This window comes from Hydra vulgaris, chromosome 05 (genome assembly GCF_038396675.1).
Source record: "Hydra vulgaris chromosome 05, alternate assembly HydraT2T_AEP".
NCBI classification, from domain to species: domain Eukaryota; kingdom Metazoa; phylum Cnidaria; class Hydrozoa; order Anthoathecata; family Hydridae; genus Hydra; species Hydra vulgaris.
This window is the reverse complement of record NC_088924.1, coordinates 42,838,782-42,856,190: the sequence shown is the minus strand read 5'-3', so window position 1 is coordinate 42,856,190 and position 17,409 is coordinate 42,838,782. Positions and strand designations below refer to the sequence as shown.

Sequence of the window (17,409 nt, the reverse complement as noted above, 5' to 3'; positions counted from 1 at the left end):
AGTCCAAGAGAGTCTTCTGGTGATCCATTAAACATGAAGTTTTCAAATAAAAAAGGTGAAAACTAAAAACAGGTGGTAAAGTGTTGCCGGTGGCTGAAACAATGCAGTGCATTGTCACAAGCTCGCCACGTTCTCTGGAGGTAACTTGACCTATTTGCTTACCTCCACTTTTTGCACAGTCGTCACACCAGTTTCATCTAAATTAAAGATCTGCTCACCACTATTATTTAGTTTTTTGAAGGATTCTTCCAACAAAGTAAAAAGTGTGTTGACATTGAATTTGTTGAACACTGTGGCCCGTGCCGGTGATATGGCTTCTGGCAGTCTGAGTGAAAGTTCTGGATGGCGTCTCATAAATCCAAAAAGCCACTCTCGTCCGGCCATTGAATTGGTGATCCATGACGCAGGGCATTTTATGTTATTCACTGTAGCCTTTTCAAGGGAAAAAGCACGAAAATTTTTTGTTGTTAGGCTATGAAACATATTTGAGCACCTTGCCAGGTATATTTATTGCTAAACAATTTTCTTGCTCTGCAGTAAATACTAGGCTGTGCTAACAGTTGGCACACAGGCTAGTTTGTTTACTTTTTGCCTTTTTAAATGTTGTTAATCAGTATTGATTGGGCAACGTTAAATTTTTTTGCCGCTTCTCGAACTGTCATGCCCTCCTTAACAGCTGTTACAGCATCTATCAAAACTGACTCTGGTACTTTGCGTTTGTCAGTTTTCCTTATGTAAACTTGAGGCATTATTACCTGGAAAAAGAAAAAAAATGTTTTTCATTAACTATATTTTGACTTTTAAAAATCTAGATTAGATCTAGAGCTAGATCTACTTAAAATAGAACCAGCGTTAATAATTAACAGATTTATTACAGTAAAGATAAGACATACATCTACATAGATTCAAAATGCTAATTATAAGAATATCATCCCTATAGAAATCTACAGCCAATCATGAATCAATTGAGTGGGGAGAAACGGACCTCTTGTCGACCATTTCTCCCAACTGGTACCTGAATTGGTTAATACACTATAAAATTTTTATTTACTGAATTTTTAAGGCAAAAGTTATAAATTATTAGAAAGAAATGTTGGTTTTACAATAATACAAACTTACCTTGAATTCTGATGTAGATCCAATAAAATTTAGACGAGCAAATTGATTAAGAAAATACTTGTTTTGTGACTAAAAAATTTCCGTATGCAAATAAAAAACGTGCATAAGAACTAAGGAAAAGGAAATAGCTTTTTAAAAACATCTCATGTTACTGAATTTTTTTATTCTGGTCTAAAACAATATGGTCCACTAGTTTTAAAAATAGCAGGGGGTGTCCATTTCTCCTCATTGTCCATTTCTCCCCACTCTCGCCTATTTATATATATATATATATATATATTATATATATATATATATATATATATATATATAAATATATACATATATATATATATATATAAATATATATATATATATATATATATATATATATATATATATATATATATAAATATATATATATATATATATATATATATATATATATATATATATATATATATATATATATATATATATATATATATATATATATATATATTACTTTTTAAATATTCTAAAATTTTAATAAAATCTTTTCATTATTGTCGGATCTCTAAAAAATTAAAATCAAAAAATTAATTTAAAAATAATTTTTTCACCAATACTGCACCCGTTATTTGAGAAAAGCGCAATTAAAAAATATACAACAAACTCTTTGAAAAACTTTTTTGGAAACTTATTATTTATATGAACTTTTTCAAAATTTCTCAAAAACATTTATTCAATAATATTTATAGGCATCTAAATTAGCTTATTTTCTGAAAAAGTCAATTTTGTTTTTTACAATTAAGGCGTTTTGAAAAATGGCTGTAAAATAAATAAGAAAAAAACTAATAGTTATTTTCTTATTTATTGTTTTGTCATAACAACTCAAGACTTATATTTTTTTTATTTAATAACAATATTTTACTGACTTGCAATAACTGTTTGTAGAAAAAAATTTGTACTTCTGTTTTTTTACTAACTTTATAATAAAATTCACTCAAATAATATTATTATTTTCTCAATTAAGTTACCAATTACAAAACGATTAGAAAATATTAATAAACAGTTTAATAAAACAACAAAGATTAAATAAACTACTTACGAAAAAATTAATACTATTGGGCTGAATAAAACATTCATAGGATACACCTGCGACCATTGAATTTACAGAATGCAAATATTCTTTAAATATCATTAACTTTTTGTTATAATAAGCAACGAAAGTTACATTTTCTGCATCAGCTGTTGAACTAAAGTAATCATTGCCTATTGTGTTAACTGATATCAGATCATTTTTTCTACTAAAATTAAATTAGATATAATATAAATAAAAGGTGTTGTTGCTGAATAAAATGTGTTGTCATTAAATAAAATGTGCTGATGTCAAAAAATAAATTAAAAATAATTAAAAAAAAAAATTGAAAAAGAATATTTTCAATGCTAATTGCATACAATACAATAGTCCTACAATAGTTTGATTTAAATGGGTCTCCATAAAGTCATTTTATCATTCAAATATGCCATTAAAAAAAACAAAATTTTACAGCCAAATGCTTATTACATCCCTGTACCCTTACCCACAAAAAAAATTGCGTTTTTTTAATGCGTGTTTTCCTTTTTCTAGAAGGGTTGTATTAATAACGGCTAAATAGCCCCATCTGCCAAATAAAGCACCAATTTAAAGCCATGATTGCTTAGATCTTCTTGCTTTCCTAAATCAAATCAGCGATCTACATTGCTAGTTGATTTGACTTTAAAAAAAAAAAATTTTCAAGAAAAGAGAAGCTGAAAAAAGTGAAATTAATGAACTGATGCCAGAGATGGAAATAAAAAACTAAAAATCATGTTTATAATAATTGCAATTGTCAAATAAAATAAGCTGTTGTCAAAAAATATGTCCTAATGATAAATAGGGTTTCTGAAAAAAAAGTTGTTTTTTAAAGAACAGCTGTTCCACTGCTTAAGAATTTTTAAAAAAATAAAGCTGTTAACAGATGTTTTACGGTATGTCAAATTTGGAAAATTTGTTACTTATGAGTACTCGAAAGTGCTTTATACACGGGAGAGGACTTTTATTAATTTTCAAAAATTTTTTGCCACCAGCAAAATCTGCCTTAAAATCTAATAAATTTTCAAGAGTTTCTGTCTTTAGCAATTGCTCAAGCATTATTGGTGTATTTTTCCGACGAGTTTTTACATCAGAACGAAGTTTATTTTCTTTTCCATATAGAACCTTCACTTTTGATTAAAAAACTTGATTTCGAACACTTAACAGTTTGATTTATTTTACCAACTTACTTGTGTTCTTCAATAAATCATTGTAGTCTATATCATATTCACACTCATCAATTATAACTTCAAAAATGGAGTTTCCGTCTTGATAACACAGGTCAACAAAAAAAAAAATTTTTCTGGTTCCGAGCAAATAATTTTTTTTTTCTATAGCACTTCTCATTTTGATTTCAAATATGCAACTCATTTTTTCCCATCACGTCAAGTTGTAAAGATATTTAGGTTCAAACCTTTAGTATTTGGGATAAAGTCCCTAATATTGTCGAAAAAAAAGTTATTCAAAAGTATGTCAACCTGGGTCTCTAAAGAATCGTATTCTCATAGAGATTTCAGAAAACATAAATATTTTTTCTTAAAATTTGTTGGCAAAAAAATTATGTGAAAAAATGCTTAAGACTCTGCTGAATAACATTCTGTTTAAATTTTTTTAAACAGAATGTTATTCAGCAATATTACAAAAAATACTTATTTTTATTACAAATAAATAACATTTTTTAAATCTTTATGAAAATACGCTTTTTGGAGACCCAGGTTGACATTCTTTTGAATAACTTTTTTTTCGACAATATTAGGAACTTTACCCTAAATACTTAAGATTTGAACCGAAATATCTTTACAACTTGACGTGATGGTAAAAAAAGATTGCATATTTGAAATCAACATGAGAAATGCTATACAAAAAACAAATTGTTAGCTCGGCACCAGAAAAAAAAAAATTTTTTGTTGACCTGTGTAATCATTTTCTTTATTCAGAAAACGATAATGATAATTATTAAGGATATTAACGATAATAAATATGAATTTTAACAAAATATCATTGTTCTTTTAAAGAAATAATCTCAACAACAGTCCTACTGAACTTTACTTTATTCACTTTTAATTTTAAGGTATCAATCTTTTTTTTTTTTTGCTTTTCGTTAAAACATTTATGCAGAAGTTTCATTACCTCGCTTTTGTTAGCGGGGAGTTTAAATCCATCTCGATCTATTGACTGGCTAATGCATTTAGTTCTGGTTATAACTCGAACTGAAATATCACCAGTATCCAAAAGAGGGACAATATTTTGAAGCGTCTTTTGCGCAAAGAAGTTGCCGACAGTTTTTTGTCTCTTCATATAGAAACTTTTAAGAAAAAACTTTTAATACTAAAATAGTAAAATAGAACCATCAAAATAAGAATACCATAGTACTAGTCTGTGTGCTTAATTTTTTTTAATGAAAAAATGCTATTTAATGAACTAGGGTTGCCTATTAAAATTACTTATTGTTCTATTTTTATAACTACTTATTAAATTGTTAAAAAATCAAATCAAATTACCATCATATTAAAGGAACTTTTCTTTCAGCAACTTTAATTTTTTTTTTTTTAATTTAAGCTTTTATCCAAAAATCTTCAAACCAAAAAATTTGATCATTTGCAGGTTTGATGAAACCTTATGCAGTAAAAACTCATATTAATGAAATAGAAATTGATCATTACGGCGAACGCATGAAAAAACTTCAAGCTTTTAATTTTTTGATTCTTTGATTTTGATTTGAAAAAAAAGAAAAAATATTGAAAGCAGTCATTTAAAAACAATTGTTTGCTGTTTTATATTTTTCTTGAAAAAAAAGCTTTTTTACTGTTACTGTTGAACAAAGTTCAGAAGTCCTTTTAACTAACATATTGCTTTTTTGTTGAACAGAATGTGTTGTTGTTAAATAGAATTTATTATTCTAAAACAGAATACGTTATTGCAGAATAGAATACATTGTTGCTGAAGAGAATGTGCTGATTTCTAGTAAAACTTCATAGTATCAAATGGATTGTTTTTGAGTCAAAATAAACGTGTTTTTGCTGAACAGATATTGTATTTGCTTAGAATGTGTTGCTGTCAATACAAATGTCTTGTCATAAAAAATATTATGTTTGTGGAAATAGAATAAGTTGTTGCTAAGTTGAGTGTGCTGTTACAGAATAGAATGTATTGCTATCGACAATGTATTTTTTATGCAGAATAGTATGTATAAATGCTGAATAGAAGGAGTTTTTTCATATCAAATGTTTTGCTTTCAAATAGAATTATTGATTAGAATGTATTGTTTTTTAATAGAATGTTTACTGTAGAATATAATATATTGTTGCCAAATAGAATGTGTTTCTTTCATATTCAATGTGTTGTTGTCCGATTGATTGATTGTGTTATTGATAATTAGAGTAGATATTTTTTTTAAAAAATGTGTTGCTGTCAAATAGAATATGTTATTAACAAATGGATGATGTTGCTCTAAATAAGAATGTCTTAGTGTCAAATAGAATGTGTTTGTATCAAATAGAATGAGTCGTTGCGAAAGAGAATGTGCTGTTGTAAAAAAGAATGAAATGTTTTTAAATAAACCAAGTTGTTGTCAAATGTAATGTGAAGTTGCTGAATGAAATGTATTTTGCCGAATACAATGCTTTGTTGTCAAATAAAATGTGTTGTTGAAGAATTTTTTTCTTATTGTAACTTTTTTTAAAACTTATTTTAGGTACCTAAAGACCTAAGAGACTTGCCACAGAGCACCACGGAAGAGCGCTAAACTAGAATGGTCTGTTAAATAGGATAATCTCCTTTGTTACCAACTGTGCAAAATATGCCCGGAGCTCGCATTGAACCCTGGTTCTCCTATTTCTAAAGCTAGCACTTTAACCACTGCGCCATGGTTGCTTTTAATATGTTGTTGGTGAATTAAATGTGTTTTTGTCAAGTTCAAATGAAATGTGTTTTGATGATTATGAGAAAACGATTATGACAATAAAATATGATAATGATGATGATGATGATGATGATGATGATGATGATGATGATGATGATGATGATGATGATGATGATGATGATGATGATGATGATGATGATGATGATGATGATGATGATGATGATGATGATGATGATGATGATGATGATGATGATGATGATGAAAATGATGAAACTGAAATAAATGTGTTTTGACGATTATGAGAAAAGGACTATGATCACAATGAATGATGATGACCATGATGATGATGATAATGATGAACTTGGTTATAACTAATATGTTTTTACATAATAAAGGCTTAAATATATCTATCTAATCTTAAGTAGCAACGACATCATCATTCTTAACTTTAGTGTAATGAATCTGAAGATCTTCAAATCTACTACACTAATGCAGTTGAATAGTTAAAAATGTTTTAATAAATATCTATGTTGCTTTTTTATAGTGTATTCTTGATACTAAAATCTAAAGTACAATAAAGACTAATCTTTTTCCTAAAAACTATGATTTTTTTTAAACATTTTCACTTTACATAAGTCTGCAAGCACCCACTATTGGAGTTGGATGTTACTACAAAAAAGACGAAATTTATAAAACAAAATAACAATTAACAGACAACTTAAAAGATTGCAAGTTATATGAGTTAGTAAAACAAGATAAAGGTAAGAAAATTTGTAGAACTTAAGTATAATTTTTAGAAAGTAAATTTTGTAGAACCGATATTCAAGGAAAAACAAATTTTCGAGCATTTAAAATAATTGCAGTAAAAAGAAGAAACTTAAATGAATAACGAAAATAAATTTTAGTAGATGGCACTAAAAACGCTAGCGCTATAGATCTCCGCCTAATATAGTATTTATAGAAAAAAGAAGGAGAAGCAACATGACGACAATTTGACAATGGTTGAAGATTAATTGCAAGAACAAGTTGGACCTGCTCTTGCTGCCAACCTATGTTTACAATGCATTTTTGCACCTTGTCTAAAACAAAAAGGGCATTATTTAAAGATCTGTTACAACTATGGCAATAGTATTTTATACAAAGAGTAATTTGAGACTTATATAAATAGAGAATAGAATCTGGAGTTAGAAATGGTAAGCACAACAAAAATATGCAACCTTAGCAGATGCTAATTTTGTAATAGATTTAATATAGGGTTTTCAAGAAATATCGGTAGTAAGAGTTAATAGAAGACAAAGGGTAGATAACTCATTGAATACGTCACTATTCATAAATATAAAATGATCTAGATTGTTGCAAGAACAATTAGCTGAAATAAAATTGAGTTTTATCTGAGCTAAAGTTCATCAGCCACTGAGAGGCACTTGCTGTAACAGAAGTCAAACTGAAATACCCCCTCCAAGCAAATCAATGAGTGTTGGCTTCTTATCAAGACAAGAATAAATGGTAGTATCATCAGCGAACAATGCCACCTTAAATGTGAGAATGAGTTGAAGATTGGTAATGTAAATTAAAAAAAGAATAGTGCCGAGGACCAAGAACCTTGAGGGACCCCTGAAGTTACTGGATGTGAAGAATAGTGCTGTCCATTGAGGACAACTTTTATACTACGATTGTATAGGAAAGATTTACTCTTATAGATTATACTCTTAAAGATGTTACTTGATACAACGTAAATAGAGATTTTACAGACCAACATTTCAAACTTTACGAAAGACTTTAGAAACAACAAGACCAATAGCCTTAACTTCTCCACATCTATTTAATCCATGATAAAACCTATCAGTTATTACCTTTAACAAATCAGCAATAGATTAAAAAAACTGAAGTTCGCATTGAGGATTAGAATGTAAGTTATTAGATTCAAAATGAAAGATTAAGTATTTTTTAATTAAATACTTAAAAGCCTAGCTTATTAAAGAAAGAAGACAAGTGGGACTGTAGACGACTCAGATTGCTCTCCAGAATTTTTGAAAATAAGGATAATAGATGCCACTTTTAAAAGATCTTACCAAACAACTCAGCTTTGTCTTTAGGTAAGGTTTTCAAAATTGGAACCACGCAAGACCGGAGGAGTAACACATTTGGCTATATTATAGACACAACTAAAGGTTCTCCAGAAGTCTCTGGAGCCTAATTTTTGAGATGAAATACGAGATTAGTGACCTGAGAATGGCGAGTTTTAGCGTTAACCCTTTCGCGACTGACTTAAAAACAGCTATATGACTGCGCGTAAAATAACGATCTAGGATCATGATCAATTAAAAGAGTATGAAATAAAAATTACTAGTCAGAATTTTAAAAATAAGACCTTGTTTTTTTTGTCAAAGAATTGGCTTTCAGGAAATTAAAAAACTAAAAAAAAAAATTTATTATCTTAGTAACGTGATCAAAATATATCATGTTGAAATTAACAAAAATATATAGTTTCTCTATGTAACCTTTAACAAATAAAGAAGAAATACATAAACATACCCTTTTCTAATTTAAATAAATGATACATATATTTTGGTGATCAAACAAAAAAAAAATCTTCACCACTATCACTGAAAAAAATATCAAGGATCTCATTCATGACAGTATACTTTTTATCTGTTTTTGTCATTTTTTAAAATTAATTTTTGAGCGATCCATAAATGCAGTTAACAAACGGTTTGAAGGATCAACTTAAGATATTATTCACATTTCAAAAATGAGTTTAAAGTTTACCCCAATTGCTATAGATGATTTGAAATATTCAAAATTGTTTATGCACCGCCATGCGGGTCACTCGTCATTTAGAAACAAATTTTATGAACCGCCATACGGGTCACTCGTCACGAAAGGGTTAATCAAACCTTTTTTACAATGGTTCCAAGTAATAGTAAATAAGCGTCTGTTTTCTAGAGAATTGCTTTTGCGATAGACATCAAAGTAATAAAGTAAGGCTTAACTTATAATTGTCGATGGTCAATAAAAGATTCCATACCAGCCTGAATCTAAGAAATAAAATAAAAAGCACATTTGTCAGCAGGAAGAACAAAGATGTCTACTTAAAGGTCATGTAGATGAAAATCACGGAAAGGGTCCTAGACAGCTTTTAAGAAGTTCAAAGACGTACAGCGATGAAAGAGAAAAATAAGATATAAATAGTTTTAGATAGATCGAACCGTGATCCGAAACAACCTAAGGGTGAATGTGGAGAAACTGAGCATGACTACGATCAGAAACAAGACATAAGTTGAGAAGTTACATGATTAGGTATGTCTGTAAAGCGAAATTGAAAGTTGGTTATTGACTATTTTGTGATAGAGATTAAGGTAGAAAAAGGTTTGGGGGTTTATCACAGTCACTGACGCTAGAACCAAACCATTCAGTGTGATAAGCATTAATGTGACCAACAACAATATTGTTTGAAAGATAAATAAAAAAGCAATTTGATCAGAAATAACATCAAAAAGAGTGCATTCTTGAGTCGAAGGAGAGCGGTATAGAACAAAAATAAATGTAGCGAAGTGCTGCTGAACAAGAACACATAAAAGAACAGTGTGTGGATTCAAACCTAGTTTCCCAATAAATGGGTGAGTTCTTACGAATTGTAAACTATATTCTTTAAAGTTAAAGAAACTAAAGAGTGTTTTTTTTTAGGGGTATAAAACTTTGACATTGAATAAATTAAAGATGATTTTTTTAAATTGATATGAAATTTACTTATTTTGAAAGATAATTTCCGTCATTATAATTTAGAAATGACTTCTGCAATATGACCGCCGCGGCTGGCTCAGAGTCTTATCTGGAAGTGCAATTTACAATAATTCTTATCAATATTTGTGGCCGTATATTTGCAATAACGCTGCAAATATTGTCCTCCAAGTGACCAATTGTTTCAGATTTGTTAGCGTAGACTTCCAACATCACGTGTTCTCACAGAAAATAGTCTAGTGGCATTAAATCGCACAATATTGAAGGCCAATTCACGGATTCGAAACGTGAAATTACGCAATATCCAAACGTTTCCTTCAATAAATCAATTGTCGTGCAGGCTGTGTTACATGTTGCGTCGTTTTGTTGAAATCATAGCTCCTTGTTTAATTGATGAACAAAGAAGTCGATAATCATGGCTCTATAGCTGTCATCATTGACTGTAACCTTCTGAAAAGCTTTATTTTTAAAGAAGTGCTCACCAATATTTCCACTAGCTCATAAAGTACACCAAAAAGTTAGTTTTCTGAATGTAACGGTGACTCAATAAACACTTGAGAATTATCTTCACTCCAAATACGGCATATCTTTTATCGATGCATCCCTTCAGCCAATAGTGAGCTTCATTGCAAAACAAAATTTGCTTTTGAAAATCGGGATTAACGGCAATCTTGTTTTGGACCTATCAACCGAATGAATGCTTTGCTAGGTGATCGTGTAGCTTCAAAGTTTGAACAGGTTGGATTTTGTAAGAACACAAATCAAGATCTTTCCTTAATCTTCTATAAAGTGAATAAAAACATATCAAATTCATGTACACGATATTCTACCCATAACCCTGCACGATATTGGATAGACTGAATTGAGCTCCCTCTATGCCACATTTAACAGCAGCAATGACTTCTTTTGTACGCACTAATTAACGTCTCTGCGGATGCGTATATTCCATAGTTAATTTAATTAATTGCTCAGTTGGACAATTATATTGACTTTAAAATGGACGTTGTGTGCGCGACGTATTCTATCAGGGTTAGTGTGAGGGTTTGAAGTTTGCGGCACAAGACGAGTAAGACGTATTTTTTTTTTTTGAGAGTAACTTTATTTACAATAAAAATGGAAATAAATATTAAAAATATAGAAAAAATCATCACAAGCAAACTAGAAGAACACAAAAAAAAGTATACTTGGCGAAACCGGGAGATTACTCAAAGATCATAAAAAAAACTTCACTACAATAATAAGTTCAAACTTCAAAATAATAATAGTAAGGTAAGACAAAATGGACGCTGAGATAAACAATAACAAGTTAAATATCAAAAGAATTGAAAATGAAGTTGACGAAATAAAAGTCAGCTTAAATTTCCAAAAAGAAAAAGCTAGAGATGAATTTATTCATATATAAACAAAATATGATAATGAAATTCTGATGTTGAAAAAAAAATCTATTGACTTAGAGAATCGCTCGAGACGTAATAACTTACATATCGATGGCATAAAAAAAAACCCTGAAGAAAACTGGAGTGATTGTGAGACGGCTGTAAAAGACGTCTTTAAAACAAAACTAAATATATTAAGTGAAGTAGTTGTGGAACGAGCCCACCGAGTCTGTACAGTTAAAGATAATAAAACACGAAGATCAATTGTTTTAAAGCTTTTGAATTATCAGGATAAAAATAAAATATTAGGCTTAGTAAATAAACTTAAAGGAACCGGCATTTATATTAATGAAGAATATGCAAAAGAAACGATGTTAGAAAGAAAGAAGCTTTAAGAAGAAGTTAAACGGTTACGGCGCGAAGGTAAATTTGCAATTATTAAATTTGATAAAATTTATTGTAGAGATTTTAGAAAGTAAACGCGCGAAGTTTTATTAGGCGAAGCGCTATTTTAACAATTTTAAATAATGACTAACTTAACAATAGATTTTGAAAAATTGCACTAAAATGTTTTCAATTCAGCAAATGTTTTACTTAATGATAATTCTGACGCTGATTTGCATTTTTTTAACGAAAACAATTTTAGTTCATCCTTTTTTGAAATAAAAACTTTTAAAAGTGAACTAAAAACCTTAAGAGTAATTTTACTGTAATACATATTAACATAAGAAGTATAAATAGCAACATGGATAAGCTAAAATATTTTCTTATTGAATGGAATTATTTATTCAGTATTATATGCCTAACAGAAACGTGGTGTTTTGACGAATCATGCAGAACAAATTCAAGTTTAGAAAATCCTAACTACAAATTATTATCATCTGAAAGAAAAACTAACAAATGGGGAGATGGAATTATGACCTATATTAGGAATGATCAAGTTACCAAAATAAGAGATGACCTTTCGATCTCAGATGCCGATAGTGAGGTATTTACAACCGAAATAGCTAGCAACAAATCAAAATCATACTGGTCTCCACATGTTACCGGCCACCTGAAGGTGATTTATTTAAATTTTTCAATTATTTAAAACAAATTTTTATAAAAAACAACAATGAGCAAAAAAAATTATTCTGTATTGGAGACCTAAACATAAATTTTTTACGATATGATAAACATGCCAATACTAAACTTTTTTTTGACGATATGCTTCAACATTACATCTTCCCAATTATTACCAAACCAACTCGAGTAACTTCAACTTCAATCACTGCAATAGACAATATATTAACTAATTCATTCTTTGATACTTCTCTAAAGGCAGGAATAATAAAAGTAGATATACCTGATCATTTTCCTATTTTCTCCTCCTTGACACAAGATATAAAATCTAATAATAGTTGTAAAATTAAAACTTTTAAGAGAAAAATCCACAAATCTGCTATTCAACAATTTAAAGACTTACTGTCGGCAGAAGAGTGGGATAAGGTATACCATGAATGCAATCTTGGGCACACTTACTCTGCTTATAATAACTTTGAAAAAATTTTCCAAAAAAACTATGATATGCACTTCCCAATTATAGTAAAATTAATAAAAGAAAAACACTTAAAATGTCCATGGATCACCAAAGGTATTAAATAATCCTCAAAAAAAAAAAAAAAAAAAAACTTTATGTTAAATACTTAAAAAATAGAAATGAGGCAAACCTAAATGTTTACAAACAGTATAAAAACTTGTTTGAAAAAATTTTAAAAAATTCAAAGAAAAACTATTAATCATATAAAATAAAAAATATAAATAGTGATATTAAGAAAACTTGGGATATCATAAAAGAAGTAGTTGGGATAAAAATCTGCAAAAAAAATAGTTTACCTGCTCAAATTGTCATAGATAATAAAGAGTATGACAATAATAATGCAATTTCAGAAAAATTTAATAGTTTTTTTGTCAACATAGGCCCAAATCTAGCTTTAAAAGTCAATTGTTCAAACAACTCATTTGAAACTTATCTAACTAGTGTCAACAACGAATTAATATTTAAAGAGCTAAAAATTGATGAACTTGAAAATGCAATAAACTCTCTTAAAACAAACAAGTCTCCAGGTATAGATGACATTTGCAGTAATATTGTCGTCAATATCTTTTCGGAGATACGCAAACCTATTTTCGAAATATTTCCAACCTTTTCTAAAATACTTGAACGAATAATCTACAATAGATTGTATGAATACTTAATTCAAAACAAATTCTTAAATAAAAAACAATTCGGCTTTCAAGCACAGCACTCAACAGAACATGCAATTTTAGATTTAGTTAATAGCATAAGTGATTCCTTTAATAAAAAGCAATTTGTATTAGGAACTTTTATAGACCTATCCAAAGCATTTGACACAATTAATTATGATATCTTACTTAAAAAAATGGAAAAATACGGAATAAAAAATACTAGCTTAGATTAGTTTAAAAGTTATCTGTGCAACAGACAGCAATGTCTTATTTCGAACGATAATAAATATTCTAATTCACTAAAATTAAAATGCGGAGTTCCCCAAGGTTCCATTCTTGGTCCTCTTTTATTTTTAATTTAAATTAACGATCTTCCACAATCACTAAAAAAACTCGATGCAATAATGTTTGCTGATGAAACAAATTTATTTTATTCATCAGAACCAATTGAAAATCTCTTTGAATCTGCGAACGATGACCTTGAGAGTCTAAACATTTGGTTTAAAGTAAGTAAATTATCTTCAAATCAAGAAAAAACAAAATACATCTTGTTTCATTCCCACCAGCAAAAAAACAAAATACCAAGCATGCTACCATTACTAAAAATCGATAACATAAACATCGAAAGAACTGAAACTATCAAATTTTTTGGGATAATTATTGACGAAACGATTTCTTGGAAAGCCCATATAAAAACATTAAATACAAATATATCAAAAAGTATCGGCATACTTTACAAAGTCAAAACTATACTTTCCCAGGAGAATCTGAAAATTCTCTACTTTTCTTATATAAAAAGTTATCTAACATATGCTAATATTGCCTGGGGAAGTACAAATAAGTCTAAATTAAGTTCTCAACATACACACCAAAAGCGCGCATCAAGATTGGTTTATAATAACAATAAATTCACTCATACTTAAAAACTTAAATGCTTTAAATATCTATTAAACTATCATCTACCAAAATATTTTACTTATGCTTAAATATAAGCTCGGACTTGTCCCAACTCATTTTACTAATAACTTTTTTCAAACCAACGCCAACAGATATATCACAAGAGGAACCGGAAACTTTACATTGCCCATAAAAAAAAACAAAATTTTCGAGATTTTCAATTTTTTACCGTGGCCCCTATTTATACAACAAAACAATACCTCAAAATATAAAACTTACTAAATTGGATAATCTTATTGCTCTGAAGAAAAAACTAAAAGAATTAACAAAACCAATTTTATCGATGTGTTTTAAATATAAAAGAACAACTAATATAATAAAATGTAAAATGAACAACTTAACCTATAAAAATAAATAAATAAAACAGAAATTAAACATAAATCAAAAAAAAAAAAAAAAATTTTTTAGCAACTATACATAGTAAAACATTACTGAAAAGTAGACCTCAGAAAATTAATGTGTGTTTTATAGATTTACTCTTTAAATCTTTAGTTTATTTTGTGTTTTAAAGGTTCTCGATGAAAAGACTTTTTTTAGTCTTCTGCGAATTCCCTTACAACTACATAGTACTACTAATAAATGTTAATACATATTTTTAACAAATAATATATATTTTCAACGACAACGACGAGCAAGTCCCTAGTAGCCCTGTGGTGCGACGGACTTGCGTATATTTTTTAAATGCATGGGTTAATAGCCAGCAATTTATATAATAAACCACGAATTTTTAAGTTTATTGTTTTAACTCGCATGAGGTAAAATGTCAAACGCGCATGCATAAAACAGCATTGTTAACGCTAATAAGATATTGTAAATATTTGTGATGGACATTTATATAAACTGGAGACATGTAAACATTATTTGTTTTTGAAATATATAATAATGATTGTTGTAAAATAAAATTTAAAAAAAAAAAAAAAGTTCTATCCCTAAAGATAACATTGACCATATTCCTAAGGCTATTCCAATGTATTTGAATATTTAACCTTAACCGTTAGCCTAACCCTAACCCAAGTAGAGATTCAAACCAATCTAAGTAACGTTAGTTTTCTTAACGTAACTTTCAATCTATAACAAAACTCCTACCAAAATATTATCAAATAAAATGACCTACTACTCAACATTCAAACTGAATCAAACCACCCGCCTCAAGCCCTAAGGCAGATGCCTCTCTCAATTATTGATTATCTATGTTTTTTATTTTTTATTTATTTTATTTTTTTTTTAATTTTAGGTGCCCCAAAAAGTCCTAACGGTCTTGTCACAGAGCACCGCGAAAGTGCATTTAACCAGGAAGTTCACGCCTCCTTCCTTACCGTGACGCGAAAATATGTCCAGAGCTTGTTTCGAACCTGGATCTGCTGCTTAAAAAGCGAGCGTTCTAACCACTGCGCCACGGCCGCAAACTTAACCTATACTTAAGCAATTGAAACGTGGCATATGGACTAATGAGTCACCTTTTATACTACATTATAGTAATCTTGAAAGAATGTGAAAAAAAAAAAGGTAATATATATATATATATATATATATATATATATATATATATATATATATATATATATATATATATATATATATATATATATATATATATATATACATAGATATTTATTTAATTTAAACTTTAATTAAATATAAAACTTTATTTAATTATTTAAACCTGTACAGAGTTAAAGGAATCATGGACCAACATAACTACCATTATATATTTTAGTTCACCAATTATAACTAGGTATAACACATCTCTTTCCATATGGAAACTATATGTTTCAGCGAGACAATTACCCAAAACGTACAACAAGAAAAAAAAGGTATATACAAAAGGTTGGAATACCTACATTTGGATTGCCAGCACAATCACCTGACTTAATCCGATTAAGCATCTCTGGTCAATATTAGACTCTAAACTCAAAAACCTAGCAACTAAGATCAATTATTTTGGTAACTTTTAAATTGTTGGAATTCGCTAGAAGTTAGCTTATTGAAAAAACTAGTTGAAAACATCCCCACAAATGCGAAGCAATTATCGGTGCAAAGTCTAATGCGTCCAAGAATTAAAAATAATTATAATAATTAAAGACTGATTTAATTTCTATTTAGTTGTAACAAGAGCAAATAAAATTTTCTTTTTTTAAATTCTACAAACTCTATAACAACAAAGATATAAAAAACTGGAAACCTTTAAAATTATCTTAATGAAAAAATATTTACCTCATCAACAACAGAATACAAAGAAGCACTTAAACAAAACGGTTTTAAAAACTTCAACTTAAAGTACAATAAAAAAAAAGACAACCCTTAAAAAATAAAAGGAATATATTTTGGCTTAACCCACCCTACTATAAAAGCGTCTTTACAAGCCCTGGCCAAATCTTTTTGCAATTAATAGATAAGCATTTCCCACCATCAAATCCATTGCGTAAACTATTCAATCAAAACACCACAAAAGTTAGCTACAACTGGTCAAACAACATTTCAAAAAGCATAAAAAAAAAATATATATATATATATATATACTGTATTGGAAAAAACTAAAGCAGCTTTTTGCATAATATCCTATTTTTCAAAATAACTCACAGTCAGTTTTTCAATTTGTGAAGATAGTTGTTTGTTAGCTAATTGAAGTTATAAAAAAATTAATATGGCGAGAAATAAATACAATGTTTTTACTAGAAATTGCATTGTTAGTAATTGTAATAAACGATTAATTCAAAAAGAATTAAGCGAAAAGTATAACATTAATAAATCTGTAATATCAAGATTATTAAAAAAATTTATTACAACTGGTAAGGTAGAAGTAAATCATAAAGGAGACCGTCCACGAAAAACAACAACCTGTGAAGATAAATTAATTATTAGCCAAATAAAGAAATATCTTGCAATTTCATCCACTGAAGTTTTAAGGAACTTAGAGTTAAATATTACAGATAGAACCATCGGAAATAGAGCTGTAAAGGCTAAATTACCAAGTCGGCGGTCAGCTTGTAAGTCAATCATATCTAAAAAAAATACGACTTGCAAGGATAAATTTTTTCAAAACTTGTGGG

General features: G+C 28.7%; 1 protein-coding gene across 1 annotated transcript in view; it reads right to left on the bottom strand.

Annotated features, from left to right (window-relative positions):
- Positions 1-17,409, bottom strand: part of LOC136080066 (uncharacterized) — a 126,070-nt gene that overhangs the window by 48,381 nt on the left and 60,280 nt on the right. Inside the window, exon 6 of the mRNA XM_065796680.1 lies at positions 2,189-2,387. Coding sequence (XP_065652752.1) covers positions 2,189-2,387 — 199 coding nt within the window. The remainder of the gene's footprint in view (positions 1-2,188; positions 2,388-17,409) is intronic.